At 44.1% G+C, this 14,726-nt stretch overlaps 2 protein-coding genes across 2 annotated transcripts; one reads left to right on the top strand and one right to left on the bottom strand.

Annotated features, from left to right (window-relative positions):
• The first annotated feature begins 13 nt into the window (after positions 1-13).
• LOC311142721 (uncharacterized protein) lies at positions 14-1,534 on the top strand. The gene is made up of 5 exons (XM_084178379.1): positions 14-199; positions 352-396; positions 477-542; positions 748-877; positions 1,091-1,534. The coding sequence occupies exons 1-5, from the start codon at positions 112-114 to the stop codon at positions 1,386-1,388; spliced, it is 627 nt and encodes a 208-aa protein (XP_084034505.1). The 5' UTR covers positions 14-111; the 3' UTR covers positions 1,389-1,534.
• A 754-nt stretch (positions 1,535-2,288) lies between these two features.
• Positions 2,289-10,875, bottom strand: LOC311142719 (NLR family CARD domain-containing protein 3-like). Its single transcript, XM_084178377.1, has 7 exons — positions 10,615-10,875; positions 10,161-10,451; positions 9,926-10,039; positions 7,956-8,033; positions 7,600-7,720; positions 7,227-7,467; positions 2,289-6,084 (listed from the first exon to the last, which is right to left on the bottom strand). Exons 2-7 carry the CDS (start codon positions 10,364-10,366, stop codon positions 4,469-4,471), a joined length of 2,376 nt encoding a protein of 791 aa, XP_084034503.1. The 5' UTR covers positions 10,367-10,451; positions 10,615-10,875; the 3' UTR covers positions 2,289-4,468.
• Positions 10,876-14,726: the final 3,851 nt, after the last annotated feature.

Here is a 14,726-nt window from a genome sequence, read left to right as displayed (position 1 = left end):
TTGACTGTCTAACATGAATCTGCAAAATAACTTTACAGGGAATTCCCTTTATGCGTGTGTTCTTGGTACGCGTGGGTTAAGGGGAAGTAACTGTGCATATATAGTAAGTAAATGACAGTGTTGTTACAACCAGCTTTGTTGACCAACTCACACAGTAGTCAGACTGAAGCCAGTATGGAGTTGACGATTCTTCTCACAGGTAAGAGATCCTCTAACATTCTCACACACGTTCACTGACGTATGCGGAGTATGGGAATGTGCATTTTTCTGCTGAATATGGATCTACATTTTCTGTATGTATGTGCCTGTGTTTCGCAATGGCTGATGGTGTCCTCCATCTCTTCACTACAGCCTTCATGGGATGTATTGGGGTCCTACGCTCAGAGGCCACTGCAGGTCTGTCAGTCTACCTTCCTGCATACATTATTTTTTTAACGTTTCAAAGTGTCTCTCTAACTTCAGATGTTATTGTCCAGATTCCATAGAGATGCTGTGTCCCAGAATCCTCCAGCCCCATAGGTCCAAAATAAGAGCTGGTCTAGGTAAAGAATTATGCCATCTGTTATTTTTTACGTTTTCATGAAAGTGGCTTATATCAATTGTGGATATTCTCGAGTGTTTAAACTCGCAGACAACCTGGTCTTCGCCTCAGTGTTTTAGAATCTGGGTGTGCAGTCTGAGAATTCTATTCTGGTGTTGGTTAAGAACCACCGTTTTTAACAAACAGGATGTGTTTGTCATATACAGGGGAGCAGTTGGTTATTGAATGTAAGGCAGACCCAGGCCTTCCTGATGACTTTACCCTTGTCTACTGGCTGGTCAACAGAATCTTCCCAGAGGTAGCCTACACTGATGGCAGAGTATCAGAAACAGAGGAGTAAGTACTGGGGTTTGTCTTCACACAAAACCATGTCCCTTTTATTTATTTTACTTTCTACCCTTTAACAATGCTGTTAATACTATACTACTCTTTCCATATTTGGACCACACATGTAGAGTACGCAAAGTCTACAGTATGTGTTCTGTTCAGCTGTTGTACGATATAATACGTGGAGGGAGTGTTGGCTAAGTGTTGTAAATGTGGTTTCAGATCAGCCTCAGAGGACGGCAGGGTGATCCAGAGGAGTCTGGTGTTAAAGAACGTGACTGCAGAAGATTTCAGGTCCACTTTTACCTGTGTGATAAGAAGCCTGGCTGGGCTTGACCAAAGGACTGTCACACTGATGCCCAATCACAAGGCTAGTTTTCCCTCATTACCTCAAGTCCTCTCCCCTCGTCCTTCACTCACTCCCAACTCAAAACACCTGGGGAAACCGAGAAAGGAACTCAAGAAGAAACATAGGAAAAAGGATCAGAGAAAAAAACGAAACCACGCTTGCAAGAAATGAGTCTTAGTCCACTTGTGTATCATCCATACCTCGGTCAACAACAACTATTGCTCCATCTAGTGATAAGTCAAATATGGATTCTAATGCAATGTTGAGGACTCAAATAATAGGGATGGATAAGAAAATACATTAAATTGTTGACAAGTTGTTTTTGTTGTTGCACAGACTCTGTAGCCTAGATTAAAGACAGTTTAGTTTAGAGGGAACTTCTCTTCATATGTCCTTATTTTTTTCACATTTGTTAGAAATTGATTCAATTGTGTTTTATCATATTACAGTGAGACCATAACTGTTCTGGTAGTAGGCAGCCATTGCAAATAAGGTTGCATCATGTCATTTGTGTGCACCTTGTAAGCTCATATATAACACTGATAACAGTGCATCAGCTCACTATTGTGTAAAGCAGGGAGGACCCCTTCTGAAGGCCTGCGGATCAATTTCCAAATGTTTTTGTATTTTTTTTTAGGAACTCAGTCAGGGTCTCAATTTACTGTTGAGAGTTAGAATAGTAGAATACACAACATGCCAGGGTCAATTCCATTTCAATTCACGAAGTACAATGAAATTTCAACTCCATTGCTTTTCAATGAGAAATGTGGAATTGGGTTTTCTTAGAATTTACTGGAATTTAAATGGAATTGACTCAACCCTGCAATGTGCAATTTAGAAATGTGGTTGAATCAGCAATTTCTCTCTTATGTCAGTCATTGATAGTCACTCAATTAGCCCATGTCCGCTAACATTTTTTAGATTGGTAAGTTAGTTGAGCCAGCTATCTAAAGTTGTAGTAATCATGGTCGAATTATCGACCAGGGGCCCCCATTGATTTTGTTAGTAACTCAGGTATACACTGCTCAAAAAAATAAAGGGAACACTAAAATAACACATCCTAGATCTGAATGAATGAAATAATCTTATTAAATACTTTTTTATTTACATAGTTGAATGTGCTGACAACAAAATCACACAAATGATCAATGGAAATAAAATGTATCAACCCATGGAGGTCTGGATTTGGAGTCACCCTCAAAATGAAACTGGAAAACCACACTACAGGCTGATCCAACTTTGATGTAATGTCCTTAAAACAAGTCAAAATGAGGCTCAGTAGTGTGTGTGGCCTCCACGTGCCTGTATGACCTCCCTACAACGCCTGGGCATGCTCCTGATGAGGTGGCGGATGGTCTCCTGAGGGATCTCCTCCCAGACCTGGACTAAAGCATCCGCCAACTCCTGGACAGTCTGTGGTGCAACGTGGCGTTGGTGGATGGAGCGAGACATGATGTCCCAGATGTGCTCAATTGGATTCAGGTCTGGGGAACGGGCGGGCCAGTCCATAGCATCAATGCCTTCCTCTTGCAGGAACTGCTGACACACTCCAGCCACAGTCTAGCATTGTCTTGCATTAGGAGGAACCCAGGGCCAACCGCACCAGCATATGGTCTCACAAGGGGTCTGAGGATCTCATCTCGGTACCTAATGGCAGTCAGGCTACCTCTGGCGAGCACATGGAGGGCTGTGCGGCCCCCCAAAGAAATGCCACCCCACACCATGACTGACCCACCGCCAAACCGGTCATGCTGGAGGATGTTGCAGGCAGCAGAACGTTCTCCACGGCGTCTCCAGACTCTGTCACGTGCTCAGTGTGAACCTGCTTTCATCTGTGAAGAGCACAGGGCGCCAGTTGCGAATTTGCCAATCTTGGTGTTCTCTGGCAAATGCCAAACGTCCTGCACGGTGTTGGGCTGTAAGCACAACCCCCACCTGTGGACGTCAGGCCCTCATACCACCCTCATGGAGTATGTTTCTGACCGTTTGAGCAGACACATGCACATTTGTGGCCTGCTGGAGGTCATTTTGCAGGGCTCTGGCAGTGCTCCGCCTGCTCCTCCTTGCACAAAGGCGGAGGTAGCAGTCCTGCTGCTGGGTTGTTGCCCTCCTACAGCCTCCTACACGTCTCCTGATGTACTGGCCTGTCTCCTGGTAGCGCCTCCATGCTCTGGACACTACGCTGACAGACACAGCAAACCTTCTTGCCACAGCTCGCATTGATGTGCCATCCTGGATGAGCTGCACTACCTGAGCCACTTGTGTGGGTTGTAGACTCCGTCTCATGCTACCACTAGAGTGAAAGCACCGCCAGCATTCAAAAGTGACCAAAACATCAGCCAGGAAGCATAGGAACTGAGAAGTGGTCTGTGGTCACCACCTGCAAAACCAGTCCTTTATTGGGGGTGTCTTGCTAATTGCCTATAATTTTCACCTGTTGTCTATTCCATTTGCACAACAGCATGTGAAATGTATTGTCAAGCAGTGTTGCTTCCTAAGTGGACAGTTTGATTTCACAGAAGTGTGATTGACTTGGAGTTACATTGTGTTGTTTAAGTGTATAAAAAACAGCTAATATTTCTCTTCACCCTATGGCAAAATGTGTAGAATTGCAGAAAATTAGCTGTAAAAATGCTATTTTTTCTCTGCCCCATGGCAAAATGAGTAGAATTGCAGCAAACTTGCTTTAAAACTGCAACATTTGCTCTAAGTCCAGGAAATTAAATTGTTTCTCTCCACTGTCAAGAGGGGGGCCACTAAAATGTTTTGCCTGCAAAAGGCTAGGGGTTGGCTCTGACTGCATGTGTGGGTATGGCTGTGAGCTACTGCGGCCCGTCATGAGCTCCGATTTTTGTCACCCCCACCAAAGTTGCCCATCTCTGGTGTAATAATAAGCATCATAATGACAATGTTATATTAATATACAGTCAATACATGTGTGACTGCCTATAAATCTATTTTCACTCTTTTTATAACCCCTCACAGTAGCTGAGTGACTTTACTGCCCATGTCTCAGTAGTATAGTAGTTGAATGCTACTGCCACCTTGTGGCTACTTTTCTCATTACATATTTACTCATACTTACCACAGTTATGAGTATTTTGTTACAAAGCAACCCTGAAGTATCCATATCTTTCTTCCCCAATTCCCTTATGAAAGTTTGTCAAACTATACTGTAAAGAATACAACACATATTTCAAACCTAATGACACTCTTTGTCTTTATAAATACTGTAGTCAGAGTATTGTCAGTCAGTGGTTCTTCACAGAGTTCGAGCGGCTGCGGCTGGGAGTTTCAGCACCAACACCCAGCTCGTCCAGGCAGCACTGCAGGTTGGCGTTCCTGTCAGGGTGGTGGTTCTCTTTGATCTTCTTCCTGATGATGGCGGCTGTCTCCTCAGAGACAGACGCGCATTTGTTCATATTGGGTAGGAAGCGTTGCAGCAGCTCCTGATTGGCTATCTGGGCCATGCCCAACAGGAAGCGCAGGAAAACATCCAGGTTTCCATCGGGGCTCTGCAAGCTCCTCTCTATAGCGCTGCGGTGCATGTCCAGCAGCCCAGGGTCCTTGAACATGCGTGAGAACTTGCTCTTCAGCGGCTGCTGCAGGACGTTCTGCCCTGTGCACCTCCAGGTGAGGAACACGTAGAGGGCAGCCAGGTATTCTTGGATGGTGGGGTGGATGAAGGTCTGGATCCTCTCCTGGTACATGACAAACTGCTCGATCAGGAACTCAATGCACAGACCGCTCTTGGTGACTGCCTCAGCGACGTCCACCCCGCAGTCCTTCAAGGTGTCCTTGCCAATGACCATCTGGTTTTTCTCCAGCATCGTGAAGGCCAGCTTGCCCAGCTTCATCAGGAAGTCCCTCTCCTCTTCCGGGGTGCGGGAGGCAGAGCCCCTGGAGCCACGCACATGCAGGTGCACCAGCAACAGGTGGGTGTACATCAGGGTCAGCCCCTTGGGCAGCTCTGCATCCGGCCCTTTCTCACTAAACGTGCGCTGGAAAACCCCGCACACCACCCAGCAGAACATGGGCAGATGGCACATGATGTGGAGGGTCTTGCAGGAGGTCAGGTGGGCAATCACCTTATTGGCCTGCGCCGGGTCCTGAAATCTCCTCCTGAAGTACTCCTCCTTCTGTTCGTCGGTGAAGCCACGCACCTCCAACACCTGGTGCACAGCTTCTGGGGGCAGCCGACTGGAGGTGAGGGGGCGAGAGATGATCCAGAGGAGAGACGAGGGGAGCAGGTTGCCCCTAATCAGGTTGGTCACCACCACGTGCATGGTGGCTGGCTCAGTGCTGTCACACAAAGTCTCGGTGCGGTGGAAGTCCAGGCGACGCGCATACTCATCCAGCCCGTCACAGATGAACATGACCTTGCCTTCGTCGCACTCAAAGGTGGGCAGCACCTTGGTCTCGGGGTAGAGGGTGTGGACGATCTCCAGGAGGCTGGTCTTTTGGCCCAGCATGAGGTTGAGCTCTTTGAAGGGCAGTGGGAACAGGAAGTAGACATGACTGTGCTCGCGCTCCTCGGCCCAGTCCATGATGAACTTCTGCACGGCTACAGACTTCCCTACCCCGGCGATGCCGTTGGTCACTATATGGCTCACATGCTTCTCATAGATCACATTGGGGTCAAAGATCTGCCTGCAGGTGATCAGCTCCTCTTTCTTGCGATTGGTGGACAGCTTGTCGATCTTTCTGACCTCGTGCTGGATATTGGGCCCAGCGTTGCCTCTGTCTGTTATATAGAGCTCATTAAAGACACTGTCAAAGGCCTTATGCTCTCCCTGCTGGGCAAAGCCCTCATACATACTGCTATACTTCCTCAGCAGAGTGTGTCTCAGCTCATAACGCACCTCATCTGCACAGAGAAAACACAGACATTAAAAAGGTACAGTCTAGTATACAATGCATTTGGAAAGTATTCAGGCCCCTTGACTTTTTCCACATTTTGTTACATTACAGCCTTCTGAAATTGATAAAATCGTTTTCCCTCTCAATCTACACACAATACCAAGGCAAAAATAGGTTATACATTTTTGCTGTCATGTGCCTTTTACCAAGGAGTGGCTTCCGTCTGGTCACTCTACCATAAAGGCCTGATTGGTGGAGTGCTGCAGAGATGGTTGTCCTTCTGGAAGGTTCTCCCATCTCCACAGAGGAGCTCTGTCAGAGTGACCATCGGGTTCTTGGTCACCTCCCTGACCAAGGCCCTTCTCCCCCGATTGCTCAGTTTGGCCGGGCGGCCAGCTCTAGAAAGTTTGGTGGTTCCAAACTTCTTCCATTTAAGAATGATGGAGGCCACTGTGTTCTTGGGGACCTTCAATGCTGCAGAAATGTTTTGGTACCCTTTCCCAGATCTTTGCCTCGACACAATCCTGTCTCGGATCTCTACGGTCAATTCCTTCAACCTCTTGGCTTGGTTTTTGCTCTGACATGCACTGGCAACTGTGGGAGCTTATATAGACGTGTGTACCTTTCCAAATCATGTCCAATCAATTGAATTTACCACAGGTGGACTCCAATCAAGTTGTAGAAACATCTCAAGGATGATCAATGGAAACAGGATGAACCTGAGCTCAATTTCGAGTCTCACAGCAAAGGGTCTGAATACTTATGTAAATAAGGTATTTCAGTTTTTTTTTTTTATACCTTTGCAAAAATGTCTAAACCTGTTTTTGCTTTGTCATTATGGGTTATTGTGTGTAGATTGATGAGGATTTGTATTTATTTAATCCATTTTAGAATAAGTCTGTAATGTAACAAAATGTGGAAAAAGTCAAGGGGTCTGAATACTTTCTGAATGCACTGTATTTCCTGTTCAATGGCCATTTAAATTAACAATTTTAGTGTATAGCCCATTGGTTCTTGAAGTACTGTATAACGTATAAATGCCTCATGAGCATAGCTCAACTGTTACCCTATCATAACTCAAAGTATACTTTTTTTGTTATTTTATCATTATATTACATGAATCGAATGAAATAAAGACAACGTGCATACTTTTCTTGCAGAGGTCCGTGAGGTAGTCAGCCAGGCGCTTGAGGTCCATGTCCTTCAGCAGGGCCTTGGTGAGCTGCAGGGCCACCTCTAGGTCATAACACTCCAGCAGTCTGTCCACCAGGTCCACCATGTCCATGCCCTGGGGAGGAGCGCTGAATGACTCTGGGTAACGCTTCCACAGCGTGATCTTAAATTTCCTCAGATCATCCTGCCCCAGCCTCTCCAGTGTCTTCCTGATGGCCTGGTGTCCACAGAAAAAATTAAAATAAGAGAAAAGCAATTCTCATCCACTACACTTAACTTTGGGGACATGTTGACATTTGTTGCTGAACATACAGTACATCACCTAGACAAGAGTGAAGTGTGAGCCCACCTTGAAGGTGAAGTCTACAGTCATGGCAGGGTGCCTCTTCTCGCCTGGGTTTTTGATCAGCTCTGGTCTTAGAGGAAGTTCCACTTCAGGACTCTCTGCTTTAGGTGCAGCGCTTTGAGACCTGGAGAGGTGGTGGAAGATTAAATATTGCTACACATACTGGTGCATGAGCCTATCCACAGATATTACCATTTTGTAAACAAATGGACATACATGCACAAACACCAACATTATACTCCCACTGAACCCAGGAACAAATACTCACATAAACATATGCATAATTATACCATAATAACACACTTTAACATAGATTGCATCCTGTCTGTGCCTGATCAAACATGGAGGACTTTTCTTACTTCCTGGTTCTGTTCTCACAGTCATCACTGTCAACGGAGTAGCAGCTGGAGTAAGACTCTGTTCTTTCCAGCTGGACTCTGTAAATAGAACATCACATAGAAAATAAATAAATAATCAGCAGTAGTGAAATAGTGCTGCTTCAAGGAGCCGTTGTGAACATAATATAACAAATATGTTGACGTACTGTAATCCTTTACAACGGTTTGTGTTCCTGTTTTGTGTTTATACTTTGTAAAAAATATATATACAGTGAGGGAAAAAAGTATTTGATCCCCTGCTGATTTTGTACGTTTGCCCACTGACAAAGACATGATCAGTCTATAATTTTAATGGTAGGTTTATTTGAACAGCGAGAGACCGAATAACAACAACAAAATCCAGAAAAACGCATGTCAAAAATGTTATGAATTGATTTGCATTTTAATGAGGGAAATAAGTATTTGACCCCTCTGCAAAACATGACTTAGTAGTTGGTGGCAAAACCCTTGTTGGCAATCACAGAGGTCAGACGTTTCTTGTAGTTGGCCACCAGGTTTGCACACATCTCAGGAGGGATTTTGTTCCACTCCTCTTTGCAGATCTTCTCCAAGTCATTAAGGTTTCGAGGCTGACGTTTGGCAACTCGAACCTTCAGCTCCCTCCACAGATTTTCTATGGGATTATGGTCTGGAGACTGGCTAGGCCACTCCAGGACCTTAATGTGCTTCTTCTTGAGCCACTCCTTTGTTGCCTTGGCCGTGTGTTTTGGGTCATTGTCATGCTGGAATACCCATCCACAACCCATTTTCAATGCCCTGGCTGAGGGAAGGAGGTTCTCACCCAAGATTTGACGGTACATGGCCCCGTCCATTGTCCCTTTGATGCGGTGAAGTTGTCCTGTCCCCTTAGCAGAAAAACACCCCCAAAGCATAATGTTTCCACCTCCATATTTGACGGTGGGATGGTGTTCTTGGGGTCATAGGCAGCATTCCTCCTCCTTTAAACACGGCGAGTTGAGTTGATGCCAAAGAGCTCGATTTTGGTCTCATCTGACCACAACACTTTCACCCAGTTCTCCTCTGAATCATTCAGATGTTCATTGGCAAACTTCAGACGGCCCTGTATATGTGCTTTCTTGAGCAGGGGGACCTTGCGGGCGCTGCAGGATTTCAGTCCTTCACGGCGTAGTGTGTTACCAATTGTTTTCTTGGTGACTATGGTCCCAGCTGCCTTGAGATCATTGACAAGATCCTCCCGTGTAGTTCTGGGATGATTCCTCACTGTTCTCATGATCATTGCAACTCCACGAGGTGAGATCTTGCATGGAGCCCCAGGCCAAGGGAGATTGACAGGTCTTTTGTGTTTCTTCCATTTGTGAATAATCGCACCAACTGTTGTCACCTTCTCACCAAGCTGCTTGGCAATGGTCTTGTAGCCCATTCCAGCCTTGTGTAGGTCTACAATCTTGTCACTGACATCCTTGGAGAGTTCTTTGGTCTTGGCCATGGTGGAGAGTTTGGAATCTGATTGTTTGATTGCTTCTGTGGACAGGTGTCTTTTATACAGGTAACAAGCTGAGATTAGGAGCACTCCCTTTAAGAGTGTGCTCCTAATCTCAGCTCGATACCTGTATAAAAGACACCTGGGAGACAGAAATCTTTCTGATTGAGAGGGGGTCAAATACTTATTTCCCTCATTAAAATGCAAATCAATTTATAACAATGTGTTTTTCTGGATTTTATTGTTACTATTCTGTCTCTCACTGTTCAAATAAACCTACCATTAAAATTATAGACTGATCATTTCTTTGTCAGTGGGCAAACGTACAAAATCAGCAGGGGATCAAATACTTTTTTCCCTCACTGTATATACACGTGTAATGCAAGTGCATGTATTTTTTGTGTGGCCGAATGCTTTTGCACATGCTTTCATTGTACTGTATGTTAATGTAAGTGTATGGGTGTCTATAAATCAACATGTTTTTGTGTACCTAGTAGCAGACAGCTCAGTTTCTTCATCCAGTTCATCAGATTGACAGAATTGGGTATCACTGTATACGGAATTGTAGCTGTGGACTGGGGATCGAGCCCTTTCCACATCATGCCTGCCAAACAAACCGAATACCCCCCCCCCACACACACCAACTATGAATGATTGAGGATGGGGAAAGGATCAAGCTTAATTCTGGGCACGTGACATGTGCTGTGGTATGGTCAGTGTCTCACCAGTAAGTAGTGTCCATGGGTCTTGGGCCATCTCCCAGGTCCAGGGTCGGTCTACTCTCAGGCACATAGAAAGCCTCCTCTCCCTCATCAGACATAGAGATACTACTTCTTCCTCTGCCAGACACACCCTCTCCCAACGGAAAACTGACATCTGATATAGTTTCCCCTCCATCATGCTCCATCGTGTCAGAGCCTCGCCCAGCCATCCTGGAGAACCTCAGGTGTACAGGTTCAGGGTCACAGTTCAAAGTCTGACGTCAATCGCTACTTGAATGGTGCCAGACAGTACACCTGTGTTTGTAAGAAGAAAAAACACGCACACCTGTGGATAATGTAAAATATTGGCAGTCGATCAAATGCATGTAACTTAAGCATACATCATTTTTTACCATTATCATAAGTAATTCTATAACCATTACAGACTTGTTGCGACTTGCGTGTAGGTCTCTCTTACCATGAAAAAAAGCGGAAATACCGAACCTTTCTGTTCGAGTCGAGCTTGTTTTGAAACCTCTGGGCTACCAAATTCACTTCCTGCCTCCTTTATGGCGATTCAGTGTACTAAAACATAATGTGTACGCATTCAAAATACACTTAACACAACCCTAGACCTAATAAACGGCCAAAAGTTCCCGGTTAAAATGCTAAATATAGACCATAGACAGGGCCGCACTAACTTTTGCCTCCGACAGCTATCAAAGGTAGAACAATGAGCAAGATAATTCACCAGATGTATCCATGTGAAGCATCCGGTTGGCGTTTCCACTCACTACCAAATATGGTAGAGAGGAAGCCCAATGGCCAGCAGTGGGAGAAGATGGAAAGAGATGAATTTGGCCGACATTCTGATAATTTGCTCATCGATGAAAGATTTGATCTCAATACAGATTTATGTTCCCAAAACTACAATATGTTATGAACAGTGTGGACTAAGTTCTGTAGACTTTACCCTTCGCCAAAGTGTCAAAAATTGGCGTTGTTTATAAAGAGTGCAAAGGCGAATGAGTTATTGCACACGCGCACTTCACAGAGTAGGCGTTCCCCAACGGAAAAATGCAAATATCAGTGGTTGGAACGGGCCAATAGGATCTCGCTAGTTCATGCTTGGCTCTGTCACCTCTAACTTGTTCTGCCCACTAAGCCTAATTTATTCCCATTTGAAACGACAGGCTGTGGTCTATCTTGGTTTAGTTATAAAAATCTTTGGTACTATTCTGCCAGCAGAACGATGACGTCACTTTGTATGGTAATAAATAAAAAAACTTCAAAAGAAAAGCCCACATTGTAATATCGTTAGATGATTAAAAAGATATTGAATTTTAATCAATGGCCACTTTTATTGTGCCAACAAGAAAAGGCGATAAGTAATTTATAAAATAAAATAAATAAAATAGTGACCACTGCGCCACTCGGGAGGCCAATACAAATTGGATTGTAGAGAGAACTTTCTACCTGTCTCAGCTAAAGTGGGGTGGGAAATACTCAGTATGATTCGTTTTTGAGGGGGACTGTGTCATACATATCCAGCAGCACTTCGTTCTCCACCCCCTCCCTTTAGCTGAGACAGTAGGGTCTCTACAACCCAATATGTATTTAATGCAATTTAGTGTCTTGCATTGGGTGCTATGGAAGGGGTGGAGTAAAAAGCCATATTTGGATAGTAGAGACCCTACTGGATATTTTCCACCCCACTTTAGCTGAGACAGTTGTATTTTTCTCTCTACAACCCAATGTGTATCCCATGTACAGCATATTGCATTGCAGTGAATGGAGTAGGTTGAGCAAGGAGTCACCAGTACTCTGTATTAAACCCATCGCCCAGCACAAGAGACCAATTTAAGTTTTTGCAGACTCTATTGAGTAATTCCAATAACATATATTTGTATTTTATTAAAAGTGTATTTCTTTAAATATAACGTACACAATAGCTTTCAGCATAGGAGTATGTGTGTAAACTTTCAAAAGAAATGCTGGTATAAATAATAATAATAATAATAATAATAATAATAATAATAATAATAATAATAATAGTAATAATAATAATATTAAAATACGTCAAATTATCCATACATTTTTTCGAAGGCGATTGCAGTGCTGTGAAAAACAGTTGTACTCTACTAGAGTGTTAAAAAAATAGATATTCCCAAGGTTTAGCACGATCCTGCTGCCAGGAAACGGTAATAAACTGTAGGCTGATTTTAATTTCGTAGGTACCTCCTTCCATGGTCTCACATGCACGTAGTTAAAGAGACCGCGAATGTTTTAGACTGTCGATATACCAAATCTCTAATTCATACCACTGAACAAAAATATGAACCCAATGTAAAGTGTTGGTCCCACATTTCATGAGCTGAAATAAAATATCCAAGAAATGCAAAAAAAGCTTATTTCCCTCAAATTCTGTGCAAAAATTCTGTGCAAACAATGATGTCTTAGAGAATTTGGCAGTACGTCCAACCGGAGACCACGTGTATGGCGTTGTGTGTAGGGCCAGTGGTTTGCTGATGTCAACGTTGTGAACAGAGTGCCCCATGGTGGCGGTGGGGTTATGGTGTGGGCAGGCATAAGCTATGGACAATGAAAACAATTGCATTTTATCGATGGCAATTTGAATGCACAAGAGATACCGTGACGAGATCCTGAGGCCCATTGTCATGCCATTCATCTGCTGCCATCACCTCATGTTTCAGCATGATAATGCACGGCCCCATGTCACAAGGATCTGTGCACAATTCCTGGAATTGTGAAAATGCCCCAGTTCTTCCATGGCCTGCATACTCACCAGACATGTCACCCATTGAGCATGTTTGGGATGCTCTGGATCGACGTGTACTACAGTGTGTTCCAGTTCCCGACAATATCCAGCAACTTCGCAACAGCCTGATCAACTCTATGCAAATGGTGGTCACACCAGATACTGAATGGTTTTCCGATCCATGCCCCTACATTTTATTAAAGGTATCTGTGACCAACAGATGTATATCGGTATTCCCATTCATGTGAAATCCATAGATTTGGGCCTAATGAATTTCTTTCAATTGACTGATTTCCTTATATGAACTGTAACTCAGTAAAATCTTTTAAATTGTTGCATTTTGCTTTATATGTTTGTTCAGTATAGTTTAACCACAGAGTTTCTAAACTGGTTTACCAGCAAAGACCAGACAGATCAAAAGAATGGCAAAGACTTCTCCACATAGTTTGGGCCGTCAGGCTCACTTGGGGTGATGATGTCTCAGTGATTTGTTTAAAGGTCTATGTCCCTAGAGTTGTAAAATGTGTGATAGCAGTGCGGCAATTGGAGCTTTCTCTGTGATCACTCTTTCTTTCATTCCTCCATTCCATTCATTTTTCCCATAGGGATTTTACCCTATGACAAACAATGTCAGTATACAACAGGTTATTGCTCACATATAACCTTTAATCATATACTGTATCATTGGAAAGCTTAGATTCATAGCTATCCAACAGACACATTTTCGGAATGTTCACGTCAACAGAACTACAGTGCCTTCAGAAATGGCATATTATTATTATTATAGAAAGTATTCAGACCCATTGACTTTTTCCACATTTTGTTACATTACAGCCTTATTCTAAAATGGATTACATTTTTTAAAATCCTCAGCAATCTACACACAATACCCCATAATGACAAAGTGAAAAGAGGTTTTTAGAAATGTTTGCAAATTTATTAAAAAGAAAAAACAGAAATACCTTATTTACATAAGCATTCAGACCCTTTGTTATGAGACTTGAAATTGAGCTCAGGTGCATCCTGTTTCCATTGATCATCCTAGAGATGTTTATACTTGATTGGAGTCCACCTGTGGTAAATTCAATTGATTGGACATGATTTGGAAAGGCACACACCTGTCTATATAAGGCCCCACAGTTGACAGTGCATGTCAGAGCAAAAACCAAGCCATGAGGTTGAAGGAATTGTCCGTAGAGCTCTGAGACAGGATTGTGTCGAGGCACAGATCTGGGGAAGGGTACCAAAACATTTCTGCAGCATTGAAGGTCCCCAATAGCACAGTGGCCTCCATCATTCTTAAATGGAAGAAGTTTGGAACCACCAAGACTCTTCCTAGAGCTGGCCGCTTGGCCAAACTGAGCAGTCAGGGGAGAAGGGCCTTGGTCAAGGAGGTGACCAAGAACCTGATGGTCACTCTGACAGAGCTCGAGTTCCTCTGTGAAAATGGGAGAACCTTCCAGAAGGACAACCATCTCTGCAGCACTCCACCAATCAGGCCTTTATGGTAGAGTGGCCAGACGTAAGCAACTCCTCAGTAAAAGGCACATGACAGCCCGCTTGGAGTTTGCCAAAAGACACCTAAAGACTGTCTGACCATGAGAAACAAGATTCTCTGGTCTGATGAAACCAAGATTGAACTCTTTGGCCTGAATGCCAAGCGTCAGATCTGGAGGAAACCTGGCACCATCCCTACGGTGAAGCATGGTGGTGGCAGCATCATGCTGTGAGGATGTTGTTCAGCGGCAGGGACTGGGAGACTAGTCAGGATCGAGGGAAAGATGAACGGAGAAAAGTACAGAGAGATCCTT

This window comes from Coregonus lavaretus, assembly GCF_964263955.1.
Source record: "Coregonus lavaretus genome assembly, chromosome: 15".
In the NCBI taxonomy this organism is placed as follows: Eukaryota; Metazoa; Chordata; class Actinopteri; order Salmoniformes; family Salmonidae; genus Coregonus; species Coregonus lavaretus.
The sequence above is the reverse complement of the archived record's forward strand: the minus strand, read 5'-3'. Positions and strand labels throughout refer to the sequence as shown.

Bases quoted from the DNA above. Each gene is read 5' to 3' on its own strand.
- LOC311142721 (XM_084178379.1), top strand. From the start codon at position 112: ATGACAGTGTTGTTACAACCAGCTTTGTTGACCAACTCACACAGTAGT. The intron at 397-476 runs GTCTGTCAGTCT...GTTATTGTCCAG, and splicing joins ACGCTCAGAGGCCACTGCAG to ATTCCATAGAGATGCTGTGT. The intron at 878-1,090 runs GTAAGTACTGGG...ATGTGGTTTCAG, and splicing joins AGAGTATCAGAAACAGAGGA to ATCAGCCTCAGAGGACGGCA.
- LOC311142719 (XM_084178377.1), bottom strand. From the start codon at position 10,366: ATGGCTGGGCGAGGCTCTGACACGATGGAGCATGATGGAGGGGAAACT. The intron at 8,034-9,925 runs GTACACAAAAAC...TTCTATTTACAG, and splicing joins ACTGAGCTGTCTGCTACTAG to AGTCCAGCTGGAAAGAACAG. The intron at 7,721-7,955 runs GTAAGAAAAGTC...CCACCTCTCCAG, and splicing joins TGTGAGAACAGAACCAGGAA to GTCTCAAAGCGCTGCACCTA.